At 41.6% G+C, this 12,884-nt stretch overlaps 1 protein-coding gene across 3 annotated transcripts in view; it reads left to right on the top strand.

Moving 5' to 3' along the window:
* RBM33 (RNA binding motif protein 33) overlaps positions 1 to 12,884 on the top strand; it is a 260,560-nt gene that overhangs the window by 181,400 nt on the left and 66,276 nt on the right. For all 3 annotated transcript variants that reach the window (XM_077491155.1, XM_077491156.1, XM_077491157.1), the window contains exon 16: positions 9,495 to 10,334. In XM_077491155.1, coding sequence (XP_077347281.1) covers positions 9,495 to 10,334 — 840 coding nt within the window. The remainder of the gene's footprint in view (positions 1 to 9,494; positions 10,335 to 12,884) is intronic.

Below are 12,884 nucleotides of genomic sequence, written 5' to 3'. Positions count from 1 at the left end.
AAGACATGCAATTAATCTTTCTGAGTTTTTCATAATACCTTTACAGAAAAGAGGAGTCTGTTTGAAGGATTTGGATTTTGGGGCTTAGTAGAAGATAAGGGAAATTAATTTTTCATCTGGGTTAATACTGGTGACAATAGGCTTCAGAGTGAGGCGGTTTGGGAATTTGTCAAGTGTTGTCACTTCAGAATAATGCCGCTTAACGTCTTCTAGTTGTAATCAAGAGATGTGATTTCTGTTGAGCAGGATTAATCAATTTGTTCACCAGCGAATGTACGTTGGCAGTATCTGTTCTTGGGGTTTGAGGAGGAAAATAAGATTTGATCTGTCAAATTGGAGGAACCTGACAGCAGCAACACTTTGTATGTGAACAGTTAACGCACTGACTGAAGGCTTGGCAGCTCTCTTCATCTTCATTGAAAAGCACCATCCATCCTTAACATGCTCAGCTATGAGCTATTGAAAACATCTTTATTTTTCTCTAACACGGACAGGCTGCATCTCTTGTACATGTTTGTCTGAAGTAATAACAAATTCCGTATTCAGTGCTATGCTAATGTTTTCTGCCGCAGAAATCAATTCATCTTTTACAATCATACATTTGATCTGTTTATTTAAAATGTGACCTGTCGTTCACATATTCTTCTTTGGTGTGAGCAGACTGGGGGTGTTTTTAGCTATTTTTTTGTTTGATATATATATATATATATATATATATATATGTATATCAATCAATCAATCAATCAATTTTTTTTTAGTTCAAATTGAAAATACTCCATGGAGCACCATATACTCTCTATCCAATTTTATCCTCCTAAGCCCCTGTACACACGGTCAGAGATTTCCACAACCAAATCCGTCGGATTTTGTCTATCAGATTTAGTCTTGACGGATTGTGTCCGAAACTGTTGCATACACACGGTCGGACTAAGTTGTTGAAAAATCCGATCTTTCAGAACGTGATGACGTAATTTCGTTACGATGGGACTAGATTCAGGCTAGTAGCCAATAGCTTTGATGTAGGAATTTGAGCTGAGCATGCGTGGCACTTGGTCCGATCAAAATTCTCTACACATGATCGGATTACGTCCGACCAGCCCAGTTGGTCGGGAAATATTTCCAAGATGTTGGAAAATTGGATCCGACGGAGATTCGGATGGAATCAGTCCGATGCATACCACACACAGTCGGATTATCTGACGACACGGTCCGATAAAACGCATTCCGACGGATTCTCCGACCGTGTGTACGCGGCATAACACCAATGAAGTTTTAAAGGCCGGCTCCACCAAAAGCCAGTATCTTTGTTTTGAAACTTACTTGCTTATGTGTCAGCAACTTCAGTGGCAACGTATTTTTGCCAGTTTTCCCACTTCTTCCAAAGATTGGGGGTTTTTGCAAAGCCAATTGGCAGTCTCAAAATCCCATGAATTTCCATATTGAAGAATAAAGAGTAAAAGAATCTTGCTGTGGAGTAAAAACGTGCATATAATTTGGCCCACCTTTCCCCAAACTATCGTTCTCGTTCTTTTGCATGTTTCTATCTACCATTTGTGGCTCACTTTGAAGTTTTTCTGCAGCTCAGTGGCCAAAAATGGTTTCCATGCTGTGTTGGGAGCTTTCTTTTGCTCTGTTTCTGCATATGTTGTGCTGTCAGAGTGGATTTTGTGAAGGGCCTGAATGATGCCTGACCAAAGATGGTATCATGCTTTAAGGGAGGAAGATAAAAGCATTGTCAGACACTGTACCATGAGCTGATTAAAAGGTAATAAATATGTTCACATTTACTTGGCATGTAATATCTGGGGCTAGGTCTGCTTCAGCCAAATTTATTGGGCCTTGTCAAAATGTTTTATGTGTATACAAATGAAGTATCGTGTATAATTATTATACACACTTAACCACCTGAGCCCCAGCAGTATTTTTAAAATTGCACTGGGATAGAACATCCCAGCACAAACTTAAAGGGTTTGTAAAGTCAGAAGGTTTTTCAGGAAATAAAAATGTGTCCAAATTTGCTATCAAATTAAACCAGCTCAATACCGGACACTTTCATCTCCTTCCTGCCCAAGCCATTTTTTCGTTTTCAGCTCTGTCACATTTTCAGTAACAATCACTCATGCAGCATATGAAAGGTTTATTCTTGGAGACAGATTGCTTTTGGTGGTTTTTAACCACTTACAGACCAGACCATTTTGCTGGTCAAAGACTAGACCACTTTTTGCGATTCGGCACTGCATCGCTTTAACTGACAGTTGCGCGGTCGTGCGACGTGGATCCCAAACAAAATTGACGTCCTTTTTTTCCCACAAATAGAGCTTTCTTTTGGTGGTATTTGATCACCCCTGCGGTTTTTATTTTTTGCGCTATAAACAAAAATAGAGCGACAATTTTGAAAAAAAATCATTATTTTTTACTTTTTGTTATAATAAATATCCCCCAAAAATATATTAAAAAAAACTTTTTTTTCCCCTCAGTTTAGGCAGATACGTATTCTTCTACATATTTTTGGTAAAAAAATTGCAATAAGCGATTAATTGGTTTGTGCAAAAGTTATAGCGTTTACAAAATAGGGATAGTTTTATGGCATTTTTATTAATAATTTTTTATTAATTTTTTTACTAGTAATGGCAATCAGCGATTTTTATTGTGACTGTGACATTGCAGCGGACACATCGGACATTTTTGACACATTTTTGGGACCATTGTCATTTATACAGTAATCACTGCTATATAAATGCAGTGATTCCTGTGTAAATTACACTGGTAATGAAGGGGTTAACCAGTGGGTGGCAGTGTAGGGGTTAAGTGTTCCTTGGGGCGTGTTACTAACTGTGGGGGGGTTTGGCTTTCATTTAGTGAACAATGATCTCTGCTCCAATCACATGGAGCAGAGATCAGCGTCACTAGTTGCTAGGCAGAATGGGGAAATGCTGTTTACACGGCATTTCCTCCATTCACCCGTCCCGTGAGACGATCGCGGGACCCGCGACCGAACTCACAGGGGTCCCGACCGGCATGCAAGCGCGTTGGCGGCGCGCTCGCGATGGCAGCGCGGTATTGAAGATTGGACGTACCTGTACGCCAATATGCCTGCCCGTGCCATTCTGCCGACCGTACATCGTCGTGCGCTGGTCGGGAACCGGTTAACCACTTCAGCTCCGGAAGGTTTTACCCCCCTCCTGACCAGGCTATTTTTTGCAATACGTCACTTAGTTGATTTAACTGACAATTGTGCAACGCTGTACCCAAATAAAATTGATGTTCTTTTTTTTCCCACTAATAGAGCTTTCTTTTGGTGGTATCTGATCAGCTCTGTGTTTTTTATTTTTTTGCGCTATAAACAAAGATTGACAATTTAGAAAAACTGTTTTTTTTGTTTGTTTTTTTCTTTCTGCTATAAAAAATTCCCAATTAAAAAAATCCAACTTCTTAATCAATTTAGGCCAATATGTATTCTGCAACATATTTCTGTTTAAAAAAAAACTCGCAATAAGAGTATATCGATTGGTTTGCGCAACAGTTATAGCATCTACAAACTGGGATAGATTATGTAATTTTCTTTTTTTATTGTTTGTACTAGTAATGGCAGCAATCATAAATTTTTGGCGGGACTGCGACTTTGCGGCGGACAAATCTGACACGAAGTGACACTTTTTGGGGACCATTGACACCAATATATTGATCAGTGCCAAAAAAAAATCACTATCAATTATACTGGCAGGGTAGGGGTTAACACCAGGGGTGATCAAGGGGTTAAGTGAGCGCCTAGGGAATGCTTTCTAACTGCGGGGACAGTTGATGCACTGGAGGAAAAGACATCAGCTTACCTGAAACACAAGATCTTTTTACTCCCTGACAGAACAGCAGTCTGCCTTGTTTGCATAGGCAGACCGCTGTTCTGCCCTTCCTCCGAACAATACACATATACTGGACATTGTAGTTGTATCTTGTATATCCAATGGTCCAAGTGGTTAAAGCAGGTGGTGAGGAGGCAGTATGTCGTCTGTTCACTGCCTGTCAAATGCTGTCTGAAGAGCAATTTGAAGATGGATGGCACTTTAGAGAGCATCATGCATGTGATTAAGTCTTTATGGGGACACTGACTGGTGTGACGGTGAGTAGGACAATATGACTGGGGCATTGGTTATTAAGGGACACTAAGTGGGTGGCAGTGATTGGGGAATATAAAGATAGATCTATCTATTAGGGTTGTCCTGATACCACTTTTTTAAGACCAAATACTGATACTTTTTTTCAAGTACTCACCGATACCGATTACCGATACTTTTTTTTTAATGTCATGCAGTGCTAATGGGCACTGAGAGGTGGCACACACACTAATGGGCACTGGTAGGTGGCATGCACTGATGGCTGGCACTGATGGCACTGACTGATGAGCACTAATAGTTGACACTGATGAGCACTGATATGTGACATGCACGCACTGATGGACACTGATAGGTGGCACGCACTGAGGGCTGGCACTGGCTGGATGGGCACTATCAGATGTCCCTGATTGATGGCTGGCACTTATGGGCACAAGAGGATTTATTTTTCTATGCTGCCTCTGTGATGCCCATCTTGGTACACCTCACACTCTGCCTCAATAAAGCAGCAGAGGACATCTTGTTACACCCAGCCCGAACTATATGGGCTGGGTGTAACAAGATGTCCACTGTTGGCATACTGTGGCCGAGTGCAGGGTGTACCAAAATGGGCTTCGGGATTTTCAAGCACTGAAGGTGTAATGGCAACACGGAGCGTCACTTCCATTACCGAATGTGACTGCTCCAGTTGCCGATCTCGATGCATGATGCAGCTGTGCCCTGCACTCTGCACTACCTTCTTGAGGACTCGCTCTCCGATCCGTCCTCTGCTTTCCGCCAGCTGAATTCCTGTCTCTCCCATTCCAAGTATCGGTTAAGGCACCGGGAGCATTTGTGCGAGTACTCGCACAAATGCTCAGTATTGGTACCGATACTAGTGTTGGTATCTGGAAAACCCTACTATCTATCTAATAATTTTTTTTGTTTTTTTTTTTGTTTTTTTACATAGTGTCACTGTAGTACTCAGTGGTGATCAGGAATTTTTTTTTTTTTTTTTTTTTTTTTTTAACTGATTGCTTATTACAGTGATCACTGTAAAAGCAATCATTTTAACTGTCATGAATGGCTTTCATTCATGATTTGTTTACTATTGTGATTGGCCACATGGCACAGGGCTGCTGTGATTTGTCATGACCAGTCACAGAGATCTCAATAGTAAATAATGCTATCATGTATAGATGCCATTTATGACCATTGTTTACTGTGGACATGTGATCACATGGTATCTGGGCCATTCACAGTGCCGACAACTGTTATCTGGTGTGTCTGCTGTTTCCGAGGGGACATAACCCTCGTTCTGGGGTTATGTCCCCCTGGAACGAGGAGGACAGCTGGGGAAGTGGTTAAAGCCATATTTGACAATGTATCATGCATTAGGACACACACTACAAAGCCTAAAACAAAAATCGCTGTGAAAGTTGGAGATCTATAGTCCCATTAGTACATTGCATAGACTTGCATTTTGAAACATCAGCATTGTGATAATATAGACGCTAGTTATTTTTGACAATCAAGTATAAGCTTATATGAAAAATCTCCATGTTAAGAGTTCTGCCTATCTGTTAGCCATCTCTTTCCACAACTTACTGGATTTCTTGCCTGCTTGTGTGTGTATATGGAATGTGCTTGGGAGAAGAGATTTTTTAGGAAGTAAGGATAACCTGGTTGGAGAAGTCAGTATAAAAAAATAAAATAAAAGCACTTATCTCATCCAACTTTTAGGAATTGCTTATCTAATGCTACTGTAACTTCTGTGAGTAAAGTTGCATCAAAGTCACATCCAAGTTGTAGTACATAGTTGCACTTGAAATCGCATGAAAATTGCAACTGTGAACTGAACCTTTATTCTCTGAAGAAAGTTATTCCCAAACCTTTTTTTACCCCCACAATTTCTTATGTTTAGGACATGCATGCTAGTTGCAGCTGTGCATTCCCTAGGGAATCGCACACTGACTCCCAGCGTGAGCAAGGGAGATCGCGGCTTCCACACAGCCCATACGCAAATTGTTCCTAGTGTTGGGACACAGGCATGAATAAATGTAAGCAAGCCATTTATGTTTTGTCCTCATTTTTAAATAAAAATAGAAATACGCTATTGGTGCTTCCTTATTTTTCTCATCCCATATGTCAGATTGTGGAGGAGAGGAGAGCACACTCTGAAAACTTCCTGATCCAACATCAGGTTGCAAGCATACCCAAGCGCATTTAGACCTTGTTTTTAGCTAAAGAGGTCGTGGCTATCTGGTGAGCAGGTTGTACTACTTATATGGTCATTGCACTGAAGATAATGGGCTGTTTGATTTATACCTTTTTCACTGTTAATTGTATGTCACGTGATTTATTATATTTTAGCTTTTTTATCGAACTATATGTTGACATAAACACGTTTATTATTTTAGCGCCCCATATCCACACTACACACTTTGCACAGTAGAATTTCTACAGTTTGGGGAGCAGCTTATCACCTTTTACAATAATTTATTCCGTTTGGTGTGAGGTTATTCACAACACATTTATTGGATATAGTTGGTTTAATTTTAGCTAGACGTTGAGGAACCAAGTACCATCTCATGAGCAATTTATAGTTAGGTTCAACTGCAGCTGTATTAATAGAACAGTGGGAAGTAGTATAACAGATATGTTTCCAATCATTGTCCGTTATAGGTTTACCAAGATCATTTTCCCATTTTCAATATGTATGAATGACGTTTCTTTTTATCAATTAGAGATGAATAAATCAATGAGAGAAGACCTTTAGTAGTGGGATCATGTTTACAAAAAATAGTGAGGGATTTTAGATTGTAAGAAGATCCTATAGTTTGAATAACAAATTGTTTAATTAGAAGGTATCTAGAAAATTCTTGATGAGATAATTTTGGGAGTATGTTTCGAGGAGGAAAGAATTAATACCCCAGAGAGTGTTATTGGATCATAAATTGTATAAAAATTCTTAGAAGCCTATCATTTGATATGGGGGTTATTATGAAATCCTGGTACAGACATTGGATTGTGTATAATTGATAGTATAGGAGGACATTAAGTTACCTTAAGTTTTTTACTTATCCCAAATTATTAAGGAATGATTGATAATGGGATTATCAGTAGGCTGTCTAAATTTTTTAGGAATCCAGAGAATAGTATTGATGGATATAGGGTCTATCTGGGAGGCCTCTAGGAAAGTCCAGAGGGGAGGGTTGGAGAAGTTATGATAACCCGTAATCCTGTAAGATTTTTAAGAATGGTTTAAAGTCTTTTCTCTTTTGAATAGTAGTGCCAGATCAGGATAAAGTTGATATGTTTGACCTCTGTAAATTGAATGTCTTTCTTCTTGCAATAGTAGTTCTTTAGTTTTATAAAAATGCAGTTTTATTAAACTATCACGTGGTGGATCATTCTGACAAGATTTACCAATGGCTCTATGAGCCAGATAAGTCACCACTCTCTCAGGAGGAATTGAAGGACATAAATCATGAAATATTTCATTTTATAGTAGTAGTGAGATTAGTAAATGACTACGGAATGCCTCTAATACGTAGGTTAGATCTGCCTGCTCGGTTTTCAGCATCTTCCAATTTATAGTGAAGTATGCCAATTTCATGTTGTAAATTTTCAGTAGTATTGTCATATTTCATAAGCAGAGAGGTATTATCCAGTTTTATTGTGCGATCATTGAGACTGATCAATACAATCAATAAGTGATTGTAGCAAGTCTGAATGATTATCATTATCAGAAGGTATCGTTGGGGGGTTTAGCGATTGCAAGTAAAAGCTCTGACGTAGTAGTAAATTCAGTGGATGTGTCACCAGCAGGAGAGTGCGCCATGGTGTCAGAAATGCCACTCTGGATAGAGCCTGAAGATGGGTGGTGGATGGGATCTAGAGCGACAGGGAGGAAAAAAAGAATGGAAAGGGCCAGGGAATTAGGAGAGTCAAACACTGTTTGCCCATGGAGTTGGTAAGCTCAGCCCATAGTTACCAGTCAGTGTATCAAAAAGAGTGCATGTGGGATTTAATGTTTTGGATAATGGTGTCTGATTTCTTCAAGTTGAAGAGAGCCATCAGAGCTTGTTTCACTGCATCTAAATGTGATGGTGTGGGATGAATCCACAATTGCATTAATGCCCTGTGGGCCACCAGGAGGCATATGTGAATACGTTACTGTAGACGTCCATTGTTAGAAGGCTGTGTTGAGTCTGTTGATGCCTCCCATCTCAAAATACAGAGTATAGGGTCTTTGAAGATGTTAGTTTGAAGGACTTGGCCAATATACTGCAGGGCTTGGTCCCAGAAAATGGGGACTGATGGGCGTTCCTATAGCCGCCGAAATAGGGTGGGCAGCACACCACAGGCAGGTTGATTGTGAGGCGTCAGTGTGGAAAGGGTAGTATTCACGATTAATGATTTTAAATTGGGTTTCACGCTAAGAGTTGGACTACTAGAGAGCAGAGCCAGAATCTTTTCAGGAACATCATCCTTGCCAAGAACCAATATCCATGTTTTGAAAAGGAGTGAGGTGGGTACGTTGCCGCTTGATGTGTGAAGAGATGAGAGTAGATATCCAAGATTGAGTAGTGGTCACAGTGGAGCACTACCTCAATGAAGTATGTCAGATGTAAATTTTAAATTGAGCGTTTTTACGAAAAGGTGAGAATCAAACATATGCAATAACTTATCTCAAAAATGGCAGCGAAAGGGTTAAATCAGTTTAGTGTCACTGTAATGTAACATGTATACCAATCCCATTTCATATGCCTTTAGACGTGGCCCATACATCATCTCGAGCATTAAACCCAGTGTAGGGCAAATTACTTTTTATACTCTATAATAATACTGATAGAATTATACACTAAAAGTTTGCTTAGAGAAGAAGAAAATATGATGGTTTGCACAATGTTTTCATCAGTGTTTACTTTGGTCATTCTGGTTTACTGGTTCACAGATTTTTCAGAAGTTGAATCTTCAGTCTTCCGCAGCATATTGTTTTAAAACACTTTCTGGTATTAGAAAATTAGTTTTTTCCCACTCAAATGGTGACATGCTAATTGATGGCACCAAAAGCACAGTAATGGAAAAAATCATTTCGCATCATGGAATTTTTATTTATTTTTTCTTGTCAAGACCTTTTCAGCTTTGACATGCTGAGAGATGGACCAACAGATCTAAATGTTGTTGTGTGGAGACCCAATAAACATTAGGTGTATCTTTTACGGGAAAGGTTCATTAAAAAAATATGCTAGGCCATTTAATGCAACTAGTTCTTGGTGAAGTACTTTTTTGGTAGAAAGTTGAACTTTACATTACAGATAAAGTTGCTTTACACAGGAACACTGTTAGGTTAATTGTCTAGTGTTGTAATGGTAATGATTTGTTAAATGTTTTCAACAGGCTGACAATGCACTGGAGCCTGCAGAAGGTGATAACCAGCCACAGGTTCCTCAGCAGAGAATTGTCTCCCAGCAAAGGCTTCAGATGCAGCAGCAGAGACCGCAGCAGCAGCGACCACAGATGCAGCAGCGGCCACAGATGCAGCAGCAGCGGCCAAGGATGCAGCAACAGCAGCAGCGGCCACAGATGCAGCAGCAGCGGCCACAGATGCAGCAGCAGCAGCGGCCACAGATGCAGCAACAGCAGCAGCGGCCACAGATGCAGCAACAGCAGCAGCGGCCACAGATGCAGCAACAGCAGCAGCGGCCACAGCAGCAGCGGCCACAGATGCAGCAACAACAACAGCGGCCACAGATGCAGCAACAACAACAGCGGCCACAGATGCAGCAACAACAACAGCGGCCACAGATGCAGCAACAACAGCGGCCACAGATGCAGCAACAACAACAGCGGCCACAGATGCAGCAACAACAACAGCGGCCACAGATGCAGCAACAACAACAGCGGCCACAGATGCAGCAGCAGCGGCCACAGATGCAGCAACAGCAGCGTCAACAGCAGCAGCGGCCACCGATGCAGCAGAGGCTACAGATGCAACAGCATCAGCGGCCACCAATGCAACAGAGGCTACAGATGGAACAGCAGCAGTGCCCAGAGATGCAACAGCCACAGATGCAGCAGCAATGCCCTCAGCAAAGAACGGGGCCAGTGCGGAAAGTAACATTAGGAAAAACAAGTGTTCAACAGCAGCAGTTTCAAGCAAAGCCTCGTACGCCGCTTTCAGAGTCTACGGGCCCTCAGGCTGTAACCAGTGTCCAAGGATATCACCCTACAAATAAGGTACAGTGCAATTTATTCCATTCTGGATCTCCTTTTTAGTTTCCGCCATTTCATGTTTAAAGAAAAAAATGTATTTGGCTAGATTCGGTAATCAGGGACACCATTGCTTTGATGAATGATTTTGTGATAATGAAAATTATTAATACTCTATGCTAAAAAAGGATGCTTTTACAGGTTCTGCTTGTGCACAATGTATTTCCTTTATTGGATTGTACTAGCTTATCTACCATGATTATAGTGGTTAATACATAAAGCTGGCCACACACCAGTAGGTTTTCGAACGACCGTTCATATGAACATTTGTACGAAAACTTTTAGTACAATTGACTTGACCACTGACTCTCAAAGCTACATAAAAATGTTTGCTTTTAACAATCAGTGTTGAAATTAATGGACTTCCGGAACGATCGACATTGTTCAATAAAAACCATCCAACCTGCTTTTCAAATATTTTCATCACTGCAGCTTTACTGAACCCACTGACAATTAAAATTTTAACATTCTTAACCTTTTAAGGACTGAGCCTCTTTCTAAGTGGAGTGGGACTAACACCACAGGGAAGAGCACACCTACGTCATCAGTAGGTCCTGATGAACCTAGTTGTATCCCTAATGTTGTATCCCCTGAAAGACCAGAGGCTCCTGGCAATCTGAGCTGCTGCACCTATCTGGTATTGTGCCTACAGTCAACGCTGTTGCTTCACCCTTTTATCACTAAGGATGAACTGTCCTCAGCCCTAGTTGGGTTAGAGCACAGGATTCCCAACGTGATTGCCTCCATCCTGCAGGGTGACAGGAAACATGACAGAACCATCCCCCTGGAGTCTCCTCGTCTGCAGTAAGAATGGGTTGAGGATGAGGAAGAGCTTAAAGCACAGGATTCGGTGGAGTGCCCGGCAGATGAGTCTGTTTCAGAGCAATCTGGACAAGGAGATATCCACTCCATGTCTGCCTCTCAGTCGCAGAGGTTTTTTGATCCTGACTGACCGAAATGGTTCTGCTTTTAAGTTGTCTCTTGCAGAGGTGACTGAGCCCCCCTGGTTCTCTTTGGGATCTCTGTCGCACAGACTTTCCCGCTACACCCCCTGTTGGAACAGGCGTTGTATGCTGATTGGGAACATCCTGACGTGACTTTTTTGTTTCCTAAAAGGTTTTCCCTTTTATATCCCATGGATTAAAAGTTTGTTAAATGGAGCATGCCAGCCGTAGATGCAGCAGTCTCTTCCTTAAACAAGAACTTAACTTGTCCGGTAGATAACACACAGGGCTTGAAAGACCCTTCATTTTCTTTGGCCAGTTCAGCCATTCAGCCAGTTGTTGCAGCAATTGGTATTTGCCAGTCTGTAAAGGATCAAGTCAAACTGCCGGAAAGGCCTAACCAGGAGGATGATCTGCCTGAAATTAAGACAGATATTCCTCAAGCGCTGTGTTTTTGCTGTTGATGCTTTAAAGGATTGAGTACAGCAAGTTTCTCATCTGGCGCTCTTGTCTGCACATATGCGCATACTTTTATGGCTTAAGAACTGGTCAGCCAAGCTTTCTTGTAAAAAGTTATTGGCAGGTTTCCTGCTTCATGGGGAACATTTATTCGGTGATCACTTGGACAAATATATCCTAAAGGTTTCCGGAGGGAAGAGCACTCTACTTCCTGAGAAGAAAACTACCAAACGTCCCTAGTTTAAAAACACAGGTACTGCTTCCTCAAATGTCTCAGTGTGAGGGCGATTCCACTGCCATAAGGGCGCTAGGGCCAGGGGCAAGCCGCAAGGCCTAAATTCTATTAAACCCAGCATGAAGCCCTCCTTTTGAGGGGATGCCCCACTCCATTGGGTGGGGGAAGGCTGCTGCACTTTGCAGACATTTGGAAAACAACAATTCAGGATGAGTGTGTCACCTCAAATATATCTCGCGGTTAGAAGCTAGAGTTACGGGGGGTGCCCCCTCAGAGGTTTCTAGGATCCAGCGTTCCCTCGGATCCTCCAAAAAGAAATGTATTGCTTCAGGCACTACATCATCTAAACCAAGAATGTTCCTTTTTTTTAAACCAAGAATGTTCCGGCACTACATCATCTAGTGCATCAAGGAGTGCTTGTAGAGGTTCCGGTATCCAAAAAGGGCACACGCTTTTACTGAAACCTGTTTACGGTTCTGAAGTCCCATTGTGGACCTAAAGTCCCTTAACAAGTATCTATTGATACAATCCTTTCAGATGCAGTCTGTCTGCTCATTAGTAACCTCACTCCAGAGGGTAGACTTTTTAGCCTCCGTCGATATAAAGGACGCGTACTTGCACGTACCGATCTTTCAGCCTCATCAGAGGTTCCTACGTTTTGCAGTAGAGGAACGTAATTTTCAGTTTGTGGCTTGCTACAGCTCCCTGGGTGTTCACAAAGGTCCTAGCACCAGTACGGGGCCCAAGGGTTCCTGGTGCTCAGGTATCTGCAAGACCTCACTCAGTACAGGCTCTAGAACTGAGCATAATATACATAGTGATGTATTTGAAAAGCTTAGGCTGGATCATACCTACTGAAAAGTCAGCCTTGAAATCAGC

Source organism: Lithobates pipiens, unplaced genomic scaffold (genome assembly GCF_037356315.1).
Source record: "Lithobates pipiens isolate NorthernLeopardFrog02 unplaced genomic scaffold, aLitPip1_a1.2 Scaffold_19, whole genome shotgun sequence".
Classification (NCBI taxonomy): Eukaryota; Metazoa; Chordata; class Amphibia; order Anura; family Ranidae; genus Lithobates; species Lithobates pipiens.
Note: the sequence above shows the minus strand (reverse complement) of the source record. Positions and strands in the feature narration are given on the sequence as shown.